At 48.1% G+C, this 19277-nt stretch overlaps 1 protein-coding gene across 4 annotated transcripts; it reads right to left on the bottom strand.

Annotated features, from left to right (window-relative positions):
• Positions 1-88: 88 nt before the first annotated feature.
• Positions 89-19212, bottom strand: ep300b (E1A binding protein p300 b). Of its 4 annotated transcripts, none has more exons than XM_061302818.1 (30): positions 17223-19212; positions 14963-15528; positions 14411-14590; positions 13685-14000; positions 13503-13616; positions 13164-13412; positions 12965-13064; positions 12743-12868; positions 12429-12546; positions 12140-12323; positions 12003-12080; positions 11800-11885; positions 11492-11644; positions 10917-11402; positions 10582-10833; positions 10319-10499; positions 10032-10183; positions 8424-8663; positions 8236-8324; positions 7194-7274; positions 7044-7100; positions 6826-6903; positions 6663-6730; positions 6447-6597; positions 6068-6328; positions 5836-6001; positions 5576-5743; positions 5338-5499; positions 4987-5268; positions 89-4895 (listed from the first exon to the last, which is right to left on the bottom strand). In XM_061302818.1, exons 1-30 carry the CDS (start codon positions 17314-17316, stop codon positions 1503-1505), a joined length of 8631 nt encoding a protein of 2876 aa, XP_061158802.1. In that variant the 5' UTR covers positions 17317-19212; the 3' UTR covers positions 89-1502. The 4 variants fall into 4 exon arrangements, with proteins under 4 accessions (XP_061158802.1, XP_061158803.1, XP_061158804.1 ...); XM_061302819.1 differs by having other exon boundaries at positions 10582-10830; XM_061302820.1 differs by having other exon boundaries at positions 10065-10183; positions 17223-19211.
• Positions 19213-19277: the final 65 nt, after the last annotated feature.

Genomic DNA, 19277 nt, shown 5'->3' with positions numbered 1-19277 from the left:
ATTAAATGAATAAAGTGACATGAGAAAAACAAATACTAAAGCTGATGACCTATATTTTGATGAAATAAGTATACACAAATTACATCACTAATGTTCATTTTCATTTTATTATAAAAACAGTATTTGAGTCCACAGTTTTTCCTTTGTACAGTAAAAAATATTAAATAAACTCCCAAAGTTCTTAGCAGAAAGATAGAGGATGGACTTTGGGAAAGAGCAACTCTCCCCCTGGCAGAGGCAATTGGGGAAGGGGAGGGGGGAGGAGGAGGAGGAGGAGGGGGGGGGGGGGGAGTCCAAGGGAAGCAGCAACTGGGACGAGGCAGAAAGATGGAGAATGACTGTTCATATCTCCTGCATTCTCCTCTTTTCTGTGCAACGCAGTTCATTTGGATCGATATTCTCCTTTTGACTCCAACTGGAGAATTGTAAGAAACAACAACAAAAAAAAAAGAAAAATACAAAGAGCCCATCACGCTCACGTTTCGCATCCCAGCCGATGTACTCGATAGATTACAGGCACACAGGTATGCAGCCCCCCTCCCCAAGTCTCCCACGCTGAGTGTCTTTTAAGGAGGGAGCGCGCACACATTCGAGGGAGAGGGCCTGCATGTTTGCGAGGGAACGTTCCCTTCCAGCATGGCGGATGTCCGTTACAACGTGTCCTCTCGACTTGTCAAACTCACAGCAGCAGACTGTTGACAAACTGCAAGAAAACACTGACATCTGAATTTTTTTCGCACATACAACTAAATACATGAAAAGTGAAAAGAAAAAAAAAAGATCCGTTAACCCCCTTCAATAACAAAAATAGATTTCTATAGGAAATGCGGCGCAGTCTCAAGGTACATCACGCCCCCACCACAAAAGAAGACAATAAATAAAGCAAAGCCAAACATTAAAAAAAAAGAAGATATGCATCATGTTTGGATTGACATGAATAATAATAATAAAAATAATACAAATTTCACTCTGCAAAATAAACAGACTGAATGGTGGTAAACAATCGAATAATTAAAAAAAGGAAAAAAAAAAGATTATTTGCATTATATCACTTCCTCTAATTCTTGAATACTTAAAAACATTTCTTAAAAAGGCATTTCCCCCTTAACCCTCCAAAAATATTACCTTTCACGCACTGTATTCTGCAAGACGCGGGGGTGCGGCACATCCGCCCCCCCCTTTATCCACAATTGGCAAAAAATATATTAAACAGCAATAACTTACAATTCATTTACTCTAATTTATTTAATGACTGCTTGATTTATTGTTCATCTCCCATAGGAAGTTCAGCTCAATGCATCTGTATTGAAAACGTTTTAAATAACATTTAATTATACGTGTATATAAAAAAAAAAAAAAGAAAAGAAAGGCTAAGTTAAAAAAAAAAGAAAAAAAAAAAGAGATAGATAGATAACACTGTCCTGGATGAGTGCAGTTTGTGCGAAGGATCAGAGCTTTGTTTTTCTTTTCCAAAGCTCGACATGACACATGAAGTAGAATTCCTACATGATGTCTAAAGGGTTGTGATTGATGTTCTGGCCCAGTGGGTCCTGACTGTTGCCCCCCTGCCCATGTAGAGCCGCCATCCCACTCAGCTGAGATAACATGGCACTCTGCTCCGAGCCAAATTGTTCCATAGAGTTCTGTTGCTGCTGCTGCTGCTGCTGCTGGGACGAAGGCTGCTGCTGGGGGACCACCATGCCTGGGTGGTGCTGGTTCAGGTGGGCCGGGTGAGGGGAGCCCGTCTGCATCTGGGGTGATATGTGATGAGGGGACGGCTGCGGCTGCATGCGCGGCGATGGGCTGGAGTGCGGTGGCTGCGACTGGGGTCTGGGTGACGGCTGGGGAGAGCGCACCTGGTTGGCCAGCGTCTGACCCTGCAGGTGAGGGTGGGGGGACTGGGCCATCTGGGGGGGCTGCTGGGGGCTCATGGGATTGCTGTGCTGCGCCGGCGAGCCCCCGGTGCCGAGATGTTGCTGCTGTTGTTGCAGCAGCCTCTGGTGGAGGGCCTGCTGAAGGAGGGCCTGAGAGGACGAGGGGCCGTTTTGAGCCGTCTGAGGACCCTGGGGCGGCTGCGGGGGTCCCACGCCGCCACCGGGCCCCGAATCGCCACCGGGCAAGCCCGTCACGGCGTTCTGCTGCTGTATCTGGAGGTGGTGGTGCTGTAGCCGCTGCTGCAGTGCAGCTGCGACTTGTTGCTGGGCCGAGCTGGGGTACCCCGGACTCTGCTGGCTAGGGGGACCTCCGGGCTGCTGAGGACCTCCCGAGGGGCCCTGTCCCACTGGGGGCTGCATCCCAGGCTGGCCCATGTAACCCTGGCCCGGTGGGGGCTGGGGCTGCTGAAACTGAGCGTGATTGAGCCCCATCTGCTGTTGATGTTGATGCGGTTGCTGCTGCTGCTGTTGTTGTTGTTGCTGCTGTTGTTGTTGTTGTTGCTGCTGCTGCTGTTGTTGTTGTTGCTGCAGTTGTTGTTGTTGTTGAAGATGTCTCCTCATGAGCAGCTCTCGAAATTGGGGATTGTTCAGATTGGCCATTTGTGGCCCCTGGCCCTGCAGACCTCTTCCGGCAGCTTGTTGCTGCTGGAGAGCTGCAATTTGCTGCTGCTGCTGCAGACCACCAAGGACTGGTCTCTGCTGCTGCTGCTGCTGCTGCTGTTGAATTTGCTGTTGTTGTTGGATTTGCTGTTGTTGTTGAATTTGCTGTTGTTGTTGTTGAATTTGCTGCTGTTGTTGTTGAATTTGCTGCTGTTGTTGAATTTGCTGCTGTTGTTGAATTTGCTGCTGTTGTTGAATTTGCTGTTGCTGCTGCTGCTGCTGTAGCTGAGCCATAGTAGCCATATTGGCCCCTCCTTGGCCCCCCATATGCATCGCCGATTGGCCCGTCGCATTCATGTTCGCCTGCGGCCCCCCTCCCGCCATCACATTAGCGACAGGACCCCCGGTAGGTCCGGGACCTCCCGGGCCCCCTTTGTACTTCGAGGCCCTCTGTTTGATAAAAGCAGCCATGAGTTGAGGGTTGGAGCGCAGGATGTTGAGGACTTGTTGCTGCTGGAGTGGCGAGCTGGGCGAGCGGAGAGTGCGTAAAAGATCCTGCAGGGCGGCCTGGGTGATGTTGCCACCCGCGCCAGCTCCTGGCCCAGCTCCTGCGAGCATCGCTCCAGCGGCACCTTGCTGCTGCTGCTGCTGCGCCTGCTGCTGTTGTTGTTGTTGCGTCATATTCATCATGGCAGTAGAGCTCTGAGCTTGCTGCTGTTGTTGTTGTTGTTGTTGCTGTTGTTGTTGTTGCTGTTGTTGCTGCTGCTGCTGCTGCTGCTGCTGTAGTTGCTGCTGCTGCAATTGTTGCTGCTGCTGTTGTTGTTGCTGCTGCTGTTGCTGCTGCTGCGCTACCATCAAAACCTGATGCCCCATCTGGTTCATCAGAGCCTGCCTCTGCTGGGGTGGCATCCCCTGGCCTGTCCATTGTTGTTGCTGCTGCTGTGGGTTTTGAAGTGGAGTGCCCATCCTCTGCTGCTGAAGTTGAACCTGAGCTGGGATCTGGCCCTGCGGAACGTTGCCTTGCTGTTGCTGCTGATGTTGTAGCATGGGCCCACCGGTGCCAACCATCATCCCAGCCGAAGCGCTCTGCTGCTGCTGCTGCTGCTGCTCCATGTGGGCTCGAGCTGACTGCATTGCGGCTTGGCTTTGAGGTGGCATGACCTGGGGTCCTCCTGCCCCTCCAGGCCCTGGGTGTCCCACAGCCATCTGTTGCCCTTGGTGGGGGTGAGGAGGCAGCAGGCCCGCGGCCACTTGTCTCTGCAGAGCCATCTTCCTCTGGGCGTCGGCGACCCTCTGGATCTTCAATGCGATCTCGACCGCGGCCGGCGGAGGGCCGGAAGGCTGCTGCTGCTGTGGAAGAGCGGGCTGGCCTTGGAGCTGATTGAGAGGTTGAGCCCCGACATTCCCGACCATGACGGGGCAACCGGGTTGTTGCCGAGGCGGTGTCGCAGATCCCAGAACCGGTTTCCCTTGGGAATGGTGGAGGGGAGAAGAACCTGGGGCCCTGCTAGCAAACACAGGCATGTTGTTGGAGTGCTGGTGGAGTTCCTGATGGTTGCTTCCTCCTCCACCTTGCTGCTGCTGCTGCTGCTGGACCTGCGAGAGCATCTGGTGCTGATGTTGAGGGGAGCTCATTATGCCCCCATTGCCTCCACCTGGCATCTGCTGAAACTGGTGGTGAAGCTGTTGCTGCTGCAGAGGCATGCCACTCGGTTGAGGAACTTGCTGACCTCCGGGGCCTGGACCCAATCCTTGTTGCGGAGCGGTGGGCATGGTCTGAGTCGGCGTCTGAGGAGTTGGAGGTTGAGTCCCCACAGATGTCGGCGTGCTGGGCGCAGTGATGCCATTCGTGCCCGGTGACGGCAGTCCCATAACGGGCCCTCCTGGTTGAGCCCCAGCGGCTTGTCCCACCCTCTGCATGCTGGCCATCCTCCGTCTTAACATCTGCGCCTGTTGCAGCCGGTGCTGGAGTTGCTGCTGACGGAGCTTTTGCTTTATGTTGAGGCAGAAGGGAACGGGACATTTGTTCTCCTGGCAGTGTTTGGCATGGTAGCAGCACAAAGCGATGAGCTGCTTGCAAATGGGACAGCCGCCGTTGGTCTTGCGCTTGCAGCTTTTGGTGTGCTGAACAACACGCTTCATCTTCTGGCACGACGGCAGCGAGCAGTTGGCGTTGCGGCACTGGCACGCGTGGACCAGCGACTGGATGCACCGCTGGATGCTCAGACGCCGAGAGTCTCCTGGACTCTGGGTGGACGCCGCCGCTTGGTTGTTGCTGTCGTCATCCAGCCCAAGTCCCAACTTGTCCATTTTGTGCTCGTGGCCTTTAGCGTTATAGCAGGTGATGCACAAGTCGTAGTCCTGAAGAAGACATGGAGAAGAGTATGGTGATGAGCAGAATTTCAGAAGGATCGAATAAAGAATACAAATCATGAATGATGACAATTCTTACCTCGCAAACAGTGCAATGGAAGCGCGTCTCCACGTGGTGCTTACACTCATTGCAAGTGTAGACAAACCGGTCCTGGCTCTGGTTATGGAGCTCCACCAACATACACATGGAACTCCACATGGAGCGCCTGAGAGAGCTGAACTCCAGATGCTTGTCCCTGGCCAACGTTAGGAAAGCGTCACGGCCATCCATTAGGTCACAGGCCATCAGGGAGTCAGGGTCACTGATGGGGGGCAGTGAGTTGGCAGTAGGGCCAGCGATGAGCCGGATGACAAAGAAGACCTAAAGAATTAAAAGAGGAAAAATGATCGAAAGGGATTCAAGACGAAAAAATTATTCAGTAGCGCAAACCTCTTTATGTTTCTCCATGGTGGCATAGAGTTTTTGGGACAAGTCATTGGACACGTTGGGCATTCCCGGCTTCTTCTTGTTGGCTCGGCTCATGCTGCTCTTGTTCTTGCTGGTCTTTTTATTGTTCTTCTTTTTGGCATTTTTGCTGTCTCCTTTCGTGGCCTAGGGAACATTCGAGTCCATCATTGCCATTCGTCGGAAACAAACGTGTTGGCTGCGTCACGTGACCTACGCTTACATCAGTACTCTCGTTGCAGGTACTGTTTTCCTCCCTCTTCCTCTCCTCCTCTTCCTGCTCCAGCTCCTTGATGCTCTCCTCCAGGACGTTGGGCCAGAAGTCTCCCTCAAAGTACGGAAGCTCCTTCGCGCTGGTCAGGCGGTCCTCTGTGGCCTGTTTGAAGATATCCTGGGGGAGGGGGGGGGGGGGGGGGGAATTGTCATATTTAATCTTTTCATTTGGGCTCATCGTAACTGAGATTGATAGATAAAAAGTCTTACCTTGTAATCATGGACTATGCGCTCAGACACCGCCTTGTCCAGCATTCTCTTGTACCACTCTTGTAGCCTTTTGGGCTTGGGGATCTTCTGATCCGGCGGGTGGCAATGGAAAATGTAATCGTCGCCCTCACTTGGAGGACACGCCCAGATATGACCTGTTGTGTACCTAAAGCAAGACATGAGAACATTTACTCATTGAGAATATGCTTGAATGAATCCAGTTTGGACTTACCCGAGCCTTTTCGCATACTCCAGGTAACCAAGTAAGATTTCATGATAGACATGGGTCCTGAGATGTCGAGGTTTGAAGAAGTGAACGCTGTCCAGGTACGAGATATACACCCGTCTCTGGTTGGGGGGCGGGCAGTCAGAGCCGTACTCTTGAACGTGCATTCCAAAAAAACACACATCTGCTCCGTCAATGTCCTCAAATGCAAATAAGGCTTTCATCCGGTATGGGAAGGACTCGGACATTTCTCCACTGTCCACAAACCTGGGAAATGAAAATAAAATGGGACCAAGATGAGCAAAACATTATTTTTTTTCTCTACATTGGCTTTCTCTCACACAACTCTCAACGGGACTAGCTGGGTTCATTTGTGCAATCCTACCTGGACTTCATGCCCGGTTTGACCTCAACCACCTTGTCGGAGACATGGACCACTCGAATGGTGACCTCGCCAGCCTCGATGTAATTCTGTCGTTTGATGTAATCGTTCACTCGCGACTCCAGAAAGCTCCCCAGCTTGGTCTGAGGAAGCCCTGGAAAACAACGGCACTTTCATTTAGATCAAATTCTCTCCAACTAGAAATTCTCTCAACCTTACTTTTAGCTGCATATTTGTTCTCTTTCCGTGTCTTATTGGCCATCTTCAGACAGTTGTTACAGACAAAGCTGTATTGAAGGAGGTAAAAAAAAAAAATGTTTTACAAATGCAAAATCCAAGAATCGGGGTTATTTAATTATTCACGTAAATAAGATTTGCTCACCCTGAGGGCCAAATGGTTTCATGATGCAGAACACAGATCTGGTGCATTTTACGACCGCAGTCGCCACATTCCACAAGCCTGAGCAAAGATGGAGGACAATATAGCATCAGTTAGGAGCGCCATGAAAATTCATCCTTTTTTACCACTAGCTATGAAATATTTATTATGAATAGAATGAAAAATCTGCAGAAATTCTAAAAGGTTACACAGGGACTTACAACTCAGGATCAAGAGTGTCGTTCTTTTTTCGCTGGAATTGGTCTTTGTTGATGGACCTGCCGGAGAGACCAGAAAACCCGACGGTGAGAATCATCTTGAGCAAATATTCAAAGTTCCTCACAAAAAAACAATTGAGGAGAGAAACTCACGTTTGAGGCTGCGAAGGGTCATCGCCCAGGGAGACGCTCTCGCCCTGGATTTCGTTGAAACACTTCTCACAGAAGTGGTACCTGTCAGCAAGAAGCCCATATTTTGGTGAACTACACCGTTCGCCATCAGCACAGCCAATCACAGAGAGGGCGCGGAGAAGCAGCCGCCAATCAGGGCAGGGCGGGGCAGGCCGGGGGGCGTACACACAGGAGGAGGCAGAGGGCAAGGAAGGTCGTCGCCAGCAGCCAATCGTGATGCAGAAGGGTTGTGTGGGCAGGGGTTTTGAGTTTGAGCGTAAATTTTGGAGTGGATGATTGGTCACACCAAAGCAGGCCAATGCAGACATCACAAGCGTTAAAAAAAGGGAGGGAGAGAGAGAAGGGGAGGAGGGGGTCAAAATGAATATTTAAAAAAAAAAAAAGACGTGGAATAAATCGTTACAGAAAGGGACAATGACGTTTTGGGGAGGAGGAGGAGGGGGGGTGAAGGAACAGTGTGGACAACAACCAACAGAGGACAGAGAGCCAAGGCAAAGCAAAGATTAGCGTCAGACGTTCAGTGATAAACAACAACTTTACAGCAACATGAGGGCTCAGTCTCCAAAACATGAGGGTGGATGAGAAGAAATATTCCGCTTGAGCAACAAAAAGACCCATCATCCTTTGTTTATTTATAAAGTGGGAACCCTCTCTCGGGCAGGTGAGCAAAATTACCGCCCCCGCTGCTTCATTCAAGTGGTCAACTATTGACAAATGCTAAGCCAAATTAGTAACCAACCAATCAGGAGCCCCACTTTATGAATGACAACACAATGAAAATCTAAATGGTTAACGATGAAGATGGAGGCAAGGGTGAGGCCAAATTAAAACTCGTTTGTTATTGTACCACCACGTCAATAATACTAAAGGGCAGAAAGTATTATTAGTGTGCAAAATACAAAAACAAGTTGAGCTGATTTGACTAGTAGTGTGGAAAGCCGTTTTAAAATTCCATTGTTAAAATATTATTTGGAGGTGTGTCCGATGAGCAGACAGCCCTTACCTGTTCTGGTAGCTAAAATAAGCAGCATCACGCTGGATGGTGCATAATTGTTTTCCATAGCAGCAAAGAGTTTGGGGGGAAAACTCAAACTAGAGCAAGAAAGACAAAAAAAAAAAAATTGGCACCCATATTTATCAGTGCATAAACATTTTTGGGGTGATTTTTTTTTTTTAATTGTGTCTGCTCACCTTCCTTCCACAGCAATATCCGAGACCCTGCATGACAGGATCGATCTCAGTCTCAAAGACCTCGGCCAGCTTGGAGCAGTACTTGTACACTCGGGATGTCTTGCGGTTGTACAACCAGGCGTTGTTGAACATCAGCCAGATATCTTCCACATACTGCCACGGCTCTTGGTACTGCCCCGTGTCCAGTTTCCGCTTGACTGTAGACAGGTCCATGGGGTTCTTCACGATGTCAAAGTAGTCCTGGGTCGGAAAAGGCGTCGTCCGGATTCAAAAATCAGGGAGGGGGGGTAGAAATTGAGGGTGAGAAGAGAGAGCATGTCCAAGAGGCCGAGATGAGGGGAGATGGGGATCGAGAACGCCATCATCAGCGACGTCGGGCATTGAAGTTGGACCAGAGTAGGGAGAGAAGAGGGTGCAGGGGGGACAATGTTGTTGAGCACTGCAGAAAAGAAGGTTTGTGTGCAAACAGAGAGACATGACAACTTCGGCCCTCGAGATCTTCGCTTTGCACCTTGGACTATACATCTATGCCTATGTCGGGAACTGGGACCAGCTGAGAGCCATGAGTCTGCTCATTCGGACTTGATAGCAAAAGTTGGTTGCAGAAGAAGGATTTTTTTTTTTTTTTTTTTCCATGCATCCTTCTGTTCAAAAAGTAGCTGGCTCAGAGCCCCAGCTGCTTAAAGTTAACGGGGTGCAAAACTCAGAACCGACCGATCGGAGCAAACGGCAAAAAGCTTTACGTTTTTTAAGCAACATGGCGGACGGGATTAAAAGCGCCAGCAGCGTGAAATCAAGGGGGGTAAGTCAAGCCAACTGCGCCGAGGTGAGGCAAATATAGACGTTTGGAAATTTTGTTCCTGTTGGACAATTGATATGCATTCCTAATTTTACTATTAGACTAATTTGAAAAGAAATACTGAAATGGAACTCGAGAGGCAGTTTCAAGTCATCCAGTCGTGCCTGCTAATGAATATTTCTCAATTTCACATGAAACAATTTCCGACAGGTTCAGGCACACACACAATGTCAATATGATCAATTAGTGCCCCGCCTCTACACACTGCCTACTAACGCACTGCTACTGGTGAGGAACTGAACTAGAAAGCAAGCGATGGAACACACAAATGATTGACGAAAGGCTACTTTGGAAATGGGAAATGAATCAAATGTGATAAACAAAAGCAATTGGCTTATGAACGTTAAAAAAAGACTTTCATATCAACCAATGTGTTATGAAAGCTGACTGTCTTTAAACCATTTCTTCAGTGGAGGCTCGGAACATGTTAAATTGTATCAACTAAAAACTACTAGTTTCCGACGTAACTGTAGTCATCACGTAATTTTTGCTTGGATTAATCAAATGTTCATAAGAGTAATTGCTTTGATTTACAGAGGCGTAGATATTTGTCACAGCCAAATCTCGTTTTCTTGACCTTTGACATGCAACAGAAATGAAAGCGTGAAGGCATTGTGGTCAAATTATGCCAATAAAACACACTCGATAGCAATGGGGGGGAATGATAGAAGATGAAAATTATGACCAAAAAAAAAAAACTACATTTTTAGAGGAGTTGAAGCAAAATGGCAGCCAGTGCAGTCCCTTACCAGGTTAGTTTTGTTACTAGTTCGAATACGTACGGGTATTCCCAGTAACTGGGGGTCCACCGGCTGACGGAAAGGGAGGGACTCGGGGTCCTGCCGGTACAAAGCCTCCAGGGTGGGCATCAGAGCCTGACGGAGCTCCTCTGGCTTAAAGACTGGAAGGAGAACAAAGAGCAGCGGCTATATCCACAATGCATTTAAGAATCAATTATTTCTCTTTTTTTTATGGAATTAATTGTTGCTGTCTGTCAGCAGAGTGGGGGGAAGAAAAGAAGAACTGTGAAATTTACTTTTCTTCTTGCTCTGAGTGTTGGCTGGGGAGCCTGCAGATGCCTCGTCTTGCTCTTTGGGCTCTTTTTTCACTTCTGGCTTTTTGTCTTCCCCAGTTTTCACTGAGGAAGACGCAGAGGACGAAGATGTATCCATGGCCTCCGCTTCACACCCATTTTCTGATAAATTCTCCTTCTTTATCTGGGATAGAGATATGATTTATTCTTCTCTGTAAGAAACCGATGGCTAAAAAAATATATATATATATATTCGACAGTTTTACCTCATGCTTCTCCTCCGCTTTCTCGTCAGGCTCAACTTTGCCCGTCTTGCCCAGAGACTTGCCCTCTCCTTGGGTTTCATCTGATTCTTCCTCTTCTTCCTCCTGTTTCTTCACTTCCATTTTGATATGCTCTTGGATGGGAGTGGAACCGTCCTGGTGGGCAAGCTGGGAACTTGGATCAGCGCTGCTGCTGACCGAGGCTGGTGAAGACACCTGACCGTCCGTTGTTACGGGGAGCTTAGGGGACAGCTGCTGAAAAGAAAATGACCAAAAAGAAAAAGGGTGAGATGGTCTAATGATGACAAATAATGGAGGGGGGGCAGAAATGTACTCACTGGCGTTGGCGGCAGCTGTAGTGGCACATGCGCATTCTGGGTAGGCACCAAAGAAGCCTGAGCTGCCTGGGGGCCTGAGGTAGTAGACCCCCCAAGCGTCTGCTGTGGAAGCTGATGAACCTTCTCAGAGCCCCCCACCTGCCCTTGCTGAGTCGCTTGCTGTTGATTCTGAGGGGGCAGCTGGGGCGTACTCGGGGTCTGCGGCTGCGGCGTCTGAGAACGAGGTAACGTGGGCGTCGTCTGATGAGGTTGAGGCGTTAAGCTGCGCGCTGGTGATGGGGAGTTTGTACGGATGGGTGGGCAGTGAGGAAATGCGTTGGGCTGATTTGACGTGGAGGACGGAGGCATGTTGGGCAGAGGTCCTGCACCACAGACATTGGCGGCCCCCCCCATAGAGCCACCAGAGGGTGCAGAGACCGGGGCAGGGGTAGCAGACTGAGCTGAAGGGCTGCCGGCTGGTAGCGACGGCGGGGTTGACATCTGGTTCTGCAAAGATGATGAAGAGGGTCAGGATGATTTCAGGACTTTGATTCTCTTGTTTACTATCTCATGATCTCGGGGCCAGGAATGTTTACCAGCGGCACAGCAGTTTGTGATCCTGGCTGGTTCACACCAACAGGACCAGAACCAAGACTAGGACTGGAGCCGGGAAATTGGCCTGATGGGAGGTACTGGTTCTGTAACTGCGTGGCATTTGGTTGACCCATCCTTGTGGATCCCATACCCATCTAAAAACAACACCAAGAAAATTTTAGTTAAATATAAAATGTCATCTTATGTTTTTGCCTTATGGAACAGGTCGAATTTGTCACTCTACTTCTTTTTGTGTATTTTATAATTTACTTAAAATGTGACATTGAAATTCTAGATGCAGGATACCGACCTGGTTCATCGGAGAACTGAGTGTGTGCGGCGGTGTCGACCTTTGACCCACTGACTGCATCCCCAGCTGGCCAAATTGGTTCATTCCTAAATAAATAAAAGCAGATATGCTGGCATGTTAGAGTCAGATCATCTTTTGATCATCTATACATCAACGTCCATAGATGCTTTGAAATGTTTCAACAGGAAGTTGAAGAGACACACCTGCTGGGTTCTGCATCCTGTTTGCCATCTGATTCGGTCCTCCTGGTCGAATCATGGATGGATCGGCGTGAGGACCATCTGACACGATGAAAACATCAGTAACAACATTGGATTGTAAAAATGCTATGTATCCTTACTTGGAGGTTGCCCAGGGGGCATGGGAGGCTGGCCCAGGCTGAGAGGCCCCTGTGGGAAGCCTGAGGAGGCCAAGCTAGGTTGCCCCGGGACCATTGCCTGCTTTTGGAGACGTGTCCTCCTCTTTTCCTCAAGCTCCTTTTGGATCTTGTAGATCTTCTCTGCCAGGAGGTGGTAGTACTCCGCCTTGAGAAAAGTCGTGAGAATGTTACAACCCAGTGATGCATCAATAATAATTGATGACGATTTTTTTTTGTTTTGCTCATTGGACACAAGTTTGTTGGTATTTACCCGACTGTTAGCCGACTCGTACATGTCCCCCTCTACTTTCCGAGCATACGCCACCAAATTTTCCATCCGCCGGTCCTTCAGAGCAGCTGGGTCAGGAGTAGGAAAGATGGCTTGTACGCTGTTCATAAAAAAAAAAAATGAAGTCAAATTGAAAGAAAATAAAACTAAAAGTGACACCAGGCAGATAGTGTCGAAAATATTTTGATCATCTAATATGAAATGAAAATGTGTGGGTTTCCAAAGAAAAGTACAACCCAGTGAGAGGTGGGGAAAATGAATGGACAACAAATGGATTAAATGGTCTGAAGACTCACAGTTTGTGTACGAGGTGGTTACGCAGGTCTTGCGTGATGTCTTCATGCCAAGACTTCCTCATGGCTGCAGAAGGAGGAGCCGCAGTAGGCATGGATCCAAGGTTCCCCACACCATCATTCATTAAACTATGGTGAAGTCCCGAGGGGAATCGAACAAAGACAACATTTGGTATATTAAGCAAAAGCGGTTTGATTTAAGATGCCGATGTCAAGTCGCCTTACCTCTGTGCATTTAAACTGTTTTGCAACATGGCGTCTGGCAGCAGGGGCGCTTGGTGGTTCGGGCTCTGCACTCCGCCATTCACTCCCATTGAGTTTCCTCCTGGGTAGAAATTTTGAAAGAATTTGCCTTTGAGTTAACTCAATTTACTCGCAAGTCAAGGTCGCACAATATGTGAAAAATGTTATAAACAGAACTAACCCATGACATTCAGATTGCGCAATCCGGCTTGCCCTTGTATCCCCTGGTTTGGCAAGTTGCTCTGGGGTTGGGATGACTGTGGTTGCATCTGGTTGCCCTGATAGGTAAGACCAAGCGCAGCGTAGGCCCTCTCTATAGAGCTGGGGTCGATCTGATTGGGCGGGGTCAAGTTTGGGCTATTGGACTGCCCACCCGGTACTCCTGAACCTAAAGAGTTCACCAAACCGAGTCCTGCACTACTGACAAGAGCTGTGGCGAAGGGGGGGAAAAAAATGAAAAGGGGACAAAAGGTGAGATTGGAGAAACAAAAATATACACGTGTGCTGTCCGTCTACTCACACTGCTGGTTTCTCTTGTCTCCAGCGTTTTTCAAAGGCAGGCACACGGGACAGTCCTGCCGCGTGCAATTCTTCCAATGAGAGATGATCTGTCTTGATGAGGCACAGTGCGCCACTAGGACAAAAAAAAAAAAAAAAGTTTAAGGTTGACAATTCAGGATCAACTGGCTCCAATCAACTCACCCTGGCAGGACTTGCCAGCCTGGCAATGAGTCATGTGGTTAAGTACGTTCTTCATGGTGCGACAATGAGGCAGGTTGCACTGCCTCACTTCCCCGTTTGCTTGCTCCCTTCGCTGGCACTTGTGCGCATGGAGCAAGAGGACTAGCTGCTGTTGAATAAGCTTACGCTTCTCCGGGTCTGCTGTAGGGGGCGCTGTGCAGGGACCAGCCCCTACAGCACCCAGTCCAACCTGAGCCGCTCCCACCGCCGCTGCTGCTGCTGCTGCTCCACTGACTGATACGCTGGCGATGCCTGGAGGTTGCTGCTGCTGAGGCATCTTGAAATAAGAGATAGAACAAGCAGGTCATTTCTTCACTTTGATGAAAAGCAACCTCTCCTCCCCAACACCTCACACACTACAAATGATTTAATCAAAGCATATCCTCCATGGATGAAGACGTGCATATAATCCATCACCGAATCCTGACAGTGTAATTAAATTCACCCTTTTTTTTTTCTGACCCGACAGGATCATGATACACTTTTCAGCTTTAATCGAATTGTCTGAGCGTTTGAGTAGTGTGCATCTTTTCTCGAGGTGAGGTAACACACTCGACTGTCAATCTCAGGGTTGACACATCGGGGCAAACAACTGTTCATATTTAGAGACAATTCAAAAGGGCCCGCCAGATCAATCAAGCATGCACGTCTTGGACCAGGATATCAATTTAAAAAAATACTTCTTACCATTCCAGGCATGCCTTGACCCGATGTCACCTTCTTTTCCATGTTAAACTGGCCGGCCATGTTGTTGGCCATTCCGGCTTTATTCTGGAGTTGTGGGCTCAGCCCTGCTCCAGACAGCCCTTGGCCAGCAGACGGACCATAGGGACCACCATAGGGGCCCGCATTGGCAATCATATTCATCTGTGGGAGGCGAGGAGACAACTCAGATATCGGAAAGATGGGAAAACTAATCCATGAAGGATTCGAGTAATAGGGGAATCATTCTCGTTTTAAATCAAAGGTCAGAAAGTTTCTTCGGCATTTAAACATATTGAAATTGCAGAAAAAAAAAATGGAGCTGACTGTTGTCACACCTAAAGTTCTTCTGATAACTTTCATTTCCAGATTTATGTTCCAACCCGTGGGAAATTGAGATGCACAGTGGTCAACGGGCCAATGGGAGTCAAACTAAACCACATCCCCGACATACCACAGACTTGCGACCAACATCTTGAAATGTGAACATTTTCCCAAGAACTAAAGTACGTGGCATTCATGTTTCGGTTCCCTTACCTTGTTCAGTGCTCCTGGTTGCTGCGGTCGTATCCCTGGTTGACCCCCGGACCCCATTTGCTGACCTTGCTGCTGCTGTAGTGTTTCGGCTAGAAGATTACTGCTGTTACCCATGCCAGCACCGCCAGGGTAAGCCATCCTCGACGAGCCGTTCATCACGTGACCCGCCATCAAGCCTTGCTGTTGCTGTCCATTGGTGCTTCTCTGGGCACCCATCCAGCCTCCAACCATCCCAACCTGCTGCATTAGTCCGGTTTGTTGCTGCTGGCCTTGAGGGGGCATGCCTTGAGGTGCACCGGGGGAGATGCTGACACCTCCCAGTATGCCCATGGAAGCCCCTGGTCCGGCACTGTTGGAAGTGGGGCCACCCTGCTGCGATGGTCCACCAGTACGCAAAAGTTCGGACAACTGTTTGTGTTTCGCAGCAGCATCCTGGCTTCCCAAACCAATGCCTCCGAGACTTGTATGGAGTTGGTTGATGTCTCCTCCATTGGTCAGACCCAGGTCCGAGGAGCTGATGAGCTCGTCCGGGAGGTCGTGCTCGAGGTCAAAAAGTGAACCAAAATCTACAAGTAACAAAGTCACAAATTACAAGCCGGTAAAATAAAGACAGACTGATTAAACGGAAAACCAATCAAATAAATATTTCATATTCCATGTGGCATAGAGGTGACTCACATTTGGGAAAACATGTTTATATTCATTACTAATTATTTTCAAATTCTGGACCGTCTCTGCCTCATCGCTTATTGAATTAGGAGAATTTTTACTTATATATTTTATTTTATGAATGGTGGCTCAAAACTAATGAATGAATGTGAGAGTCCACAGGAAAAAGTTTATACAAATTGGTTCTCCTCTTACACAAAAGTAGAGCAGGCGAGAAACTGAAATCATTTAAAGTATTTAAAAACAAAATCATTATTTGAGTAATTATATCACCAAATCAATTCAGTTCAATTTTCACGATGCAAATCAAACCGCGGTTGATTTTAAAGTACAGATTATTTAGAGATGTAATTTATAGGAGACTAGAGGAAAGTTTGTGGCAAAAGTGACTTTATTTTGTAAGAGTAAGAAAAGTTGTAGAAATGATCCCAATCAATTGAAATTGCGAAAAACTTGTGTTTTAGTATCGATGCATTATTATAGCTAATATGGTCCACAAGTCCAAAAAGTATAGTTATTCCGTAGTAAGTCTAAACAGACGTAAAGTTGATTACGTCTACGTGTCAAATAGTGGAATAATTTGATTTCAAAATATTTCAAAGCACAATTAAATTGAGAGGATTGCAAATGGCTTAGAAAAGTGTCGATCGATTATTTGGGGAAGGAGTGGAGCATTGTCGCTGCGCTGGCAGACAATGGAGGGAGAAGCAGAAGGGGCATTGTCGCTAAAACAAAAGTGAAAACCACTTGGCCTTACGACTTACATGGGACAATTTGGAAATGCTCGACAATTCCTTTAGAACGCGGCGCCATATTTAAAAAAAAAGACGACATTTTGTGATTGATTTGAACGCTTCGCATAACTTCAATCAAGTATTGAACAATGGTTAGCTGCGTTACAATTGTTCACTTAAGCCCGAGTGTAATGGCAGCTAAAATACACGTCGAGGACATTTAAGGGATCCCAAATTTACTCTAGCTTTGACCAACAGTAGTGATTGCTACAACGGAAAAGCGTGGTTCTGCTGATCGATCAATTCTACGCCAATGTTTTTAGCTAGCCGGCCGGTGGCTCTAGTAGTTCTTTTTTAAAACAAGCTCGTCGGCTAGCCCATTCTTGTAGCGTCACTTTCTCCAAAAACCAGTTTCATAAACTGCGTTTTGTATGTTCACGGTTTTTTTTTTCGATTGTGATATTTTTCATATCCCCGCCTGGTCACGTCCGTCGTTTTTGTTCACTTTTAAAGCAAAAAGTGAACTTTGACGGCAATTTGGAGTGCTTCTACTCTCCCATTGTTTGGAGGTGGATCTCGCACTCGCTAGCTTAGTTAGCGCACCGATGCTAACGCTTCAAAACATCACTCGGAGAAAGTTGATCGTGCCGCCAGCTGCACTTTGCCTTTGCTCTCTAGCAACACACTTTCCCCTAAAATCGACTAAGAAACACACTCACACCCTGAACAAGTTGTTTATATCTGTGTCCGATCAATTCGTGCAACTCTGCAAGGTTTGCAAGATGAGAAAGTAATAAACGCACACTTTCAAGTTATTGTCTCCTCGCAAACAAAATGGATACGAAATCTCTACATACCGTTTCCATCACTTGCAGACACGGAGAGCGCTGGAGAGGACAGCTTTGGCCTCTTGGCTGAAGGCGGGCCGGACTCCAGGACATTATCGGCCATATTTTTGACAAATTCAAAAAAGGAAAAAAAGTTCGAGATCCACAAAGGGCAATCGTGTTCCCCTTATTTGTGCTTTCTAATCCGAATTGCTTCCGATCGTCCCCCCACCGCTTGGGGGACGGGAGGGGAGAAGACGGCTATGTTGAATTGTTCCACCGCTCTCCTTCTCGGTTTATTCCTGTGTACAGAGATCAGCCCCCCTCCCCTGGCGGATAGTTTGTTTCTTCGCAGATTTGAACAGAAGGAGGTGGGAAGGTGGAGTCGGCGTGCGGTCCGCTGACAAGCGCACGTAGCCTGGGCTGCGCACAATTGTCCCAGGATCCTTCCTCCGTCGCTTGCTAAGTCTTATCCGCCATGGTGGCGGAGCAATCCGGTAGTTCTGCTTGAAACGCTCCGGTGAGGAGTCCAACGGGAATCCCGATAAGCACTTTTGCCAGCGAGGTTTTTCCTCATGCAACACTGGGTGAATCCTCAGTTGCGTTTCCAATTTCACTCAGCTGGACATACATCGCGGCAAGATTTCCCAATTCTCAAAAGGCAATCAACTGGTGCGTTGCGAAATGGTTTGGAGTGCTGCTCCCGAAGAAGGGGAACAATGCTGCACAAGGACGTATAAGAATAGTGTCCGCTCAGAGAAAACTAAAATGGTCATGCGTGAGATTGATCTGTGCACTTGAGTGTTTGAATCATGCAAGGCACTGGGTTCCACAAGAACGGGCTCATATTGCACATCTGCTGGTTTGCAACCCCTCGGCGCGATCGTGCCTATTGCAGCATGCAGGCGAAGGGCAACGACACCAAAAAGAAACTTGGCAAAAATCACAAACGGTGCAAGCGATTCTGAACCAGACTTTATTCGTGGCTAGCACAGTTCGGAGGGTAACTAAGGTGCTAATTGGCGATGAGCGACCAGTCAGATTGATCCAATTAGCCTCGTTTGATTTTTACAGACGATCATTTATCTGTGCGCGAGGTGAGCATCTCCCATCGTTTAACTCTCGTTAGAAACGCTTAAAAGCAAAACCGGAGAAATCTATATTGCCACTCACTGCACTCGGTGATGTTTTTGCCTGTCCACTACAAGATCCTGGGGGGGGAACTGAAGCCGGAGGAGAGCTGCGGAGATGTCACAAACATTGATTCGCTCAAGTAAATGATCGCTATTTCTGAAGCAAAAAGGTCCTCGTCGCTATCACGATCATGAAATACTTGGGGCTTAAAAAAACTCATTGACTCTTTGTGATGGAGAATGCTCCGCTTTTGCGTTGCTCCTAACAATTTCTCCTCTTTTTAAATTTGTCTCTCTTTCCACCTCTCCCTTCTGCCCGGCACCAATTTATTTATATAATTGTCTATGTGGGCTCTTTCCTTCCTCCGCGACGCAGGCATTATTATTTTTCATGTTTTCCTGCAGCCGTTTTTTTTTGTTTTTTTCGCAAATTCCCCCGTGCGTTATGATATGTAGCCCTCTTCCGCGTCTTCGCTCCACGAAACACCCCCTTCCTTGGATTTTTTCAGAGTATTTCCTTCTCATATATAAATATATATATCACCGACTCCCGCTTCCTCGCCACGGCCGCCTTCTCTTTCCCGGGGACGTCTTTTTCTCCCTGTGTAACACGGACGGGATTTGGCCAGGTTGTTTTCCAGCCGGCGGTTGTCAGAGCGGCTGTCACCGGTCGCCAGAGTCACTCCTTCCCTCGGTTATCTCCTCCGCTCGGACGGTCAGTCCGCACAAACAAAATGGCGGCTTGTTGTTTCTACTCCTCTGATGCGGGGGGAGGGATGGAGGTACGGCAACATTAGGCGTGAAGGGGAGGATGGTGGGAGGAAGTCTTCGAATGTGTTCGGGATTCTCCGGAAACGCTCGGTCGACGCTCAAACATAAAGCGCCATTAGTCAAGTTAAAAGTGTAAAAAAAAAAGAAGAAAATGTTCAAAAGTGTCAACACAACATCCATT

This window comes from Syngnathus typhle, linkage group LG17 (genome assembly GCF_033458585.1).
Source record: "Syngnathus typhle isolate RoL2023-S1 ecotype Sweden linkage group LG17, RoL_Styp_1.0, whole genome shotgun sequence".
NCBI classification, from domain to species: Eukaryota; Metazoa; Chordata; class Actinopteri; order Syngnathiformes; family Syngnathidae; genus Syngnathus; species Syngnathus typhle.
The sequence above is the reverse complement of the archived record's forward strand: the minus strand, read 5'-3'. Positions and strand labels throughout refer to the sequence as shown.

What these genes read in the sequence shown, in the direction of transcription:
- ep300b (XM_061302818.1), bottom strand. Translation starts at nt 17,316, where the DNA reads ATGGCCGATAATGTCCTGGAGTCCGGCCCGCCTTCAGCCAAGAGGCCA. An exon ending in ACGAGTCGGCTAACAGTCGG is followed by an intron (nt 12,324 to 12,428) that starts GTAAATACCAAC and finishes ACTTTTCTCAAG; the next exon opens with GCGGAGTACTACCACCTCCT. An exon ending in CCATGGAGAAACATAAAGAG is followed by an intron (nt 5,269 to 5,337) that starts GTTTGCGCTACT and finishes TTAATTCTTTAG; the next exon opens with GTCTTCTTTGTCATCCGGCT.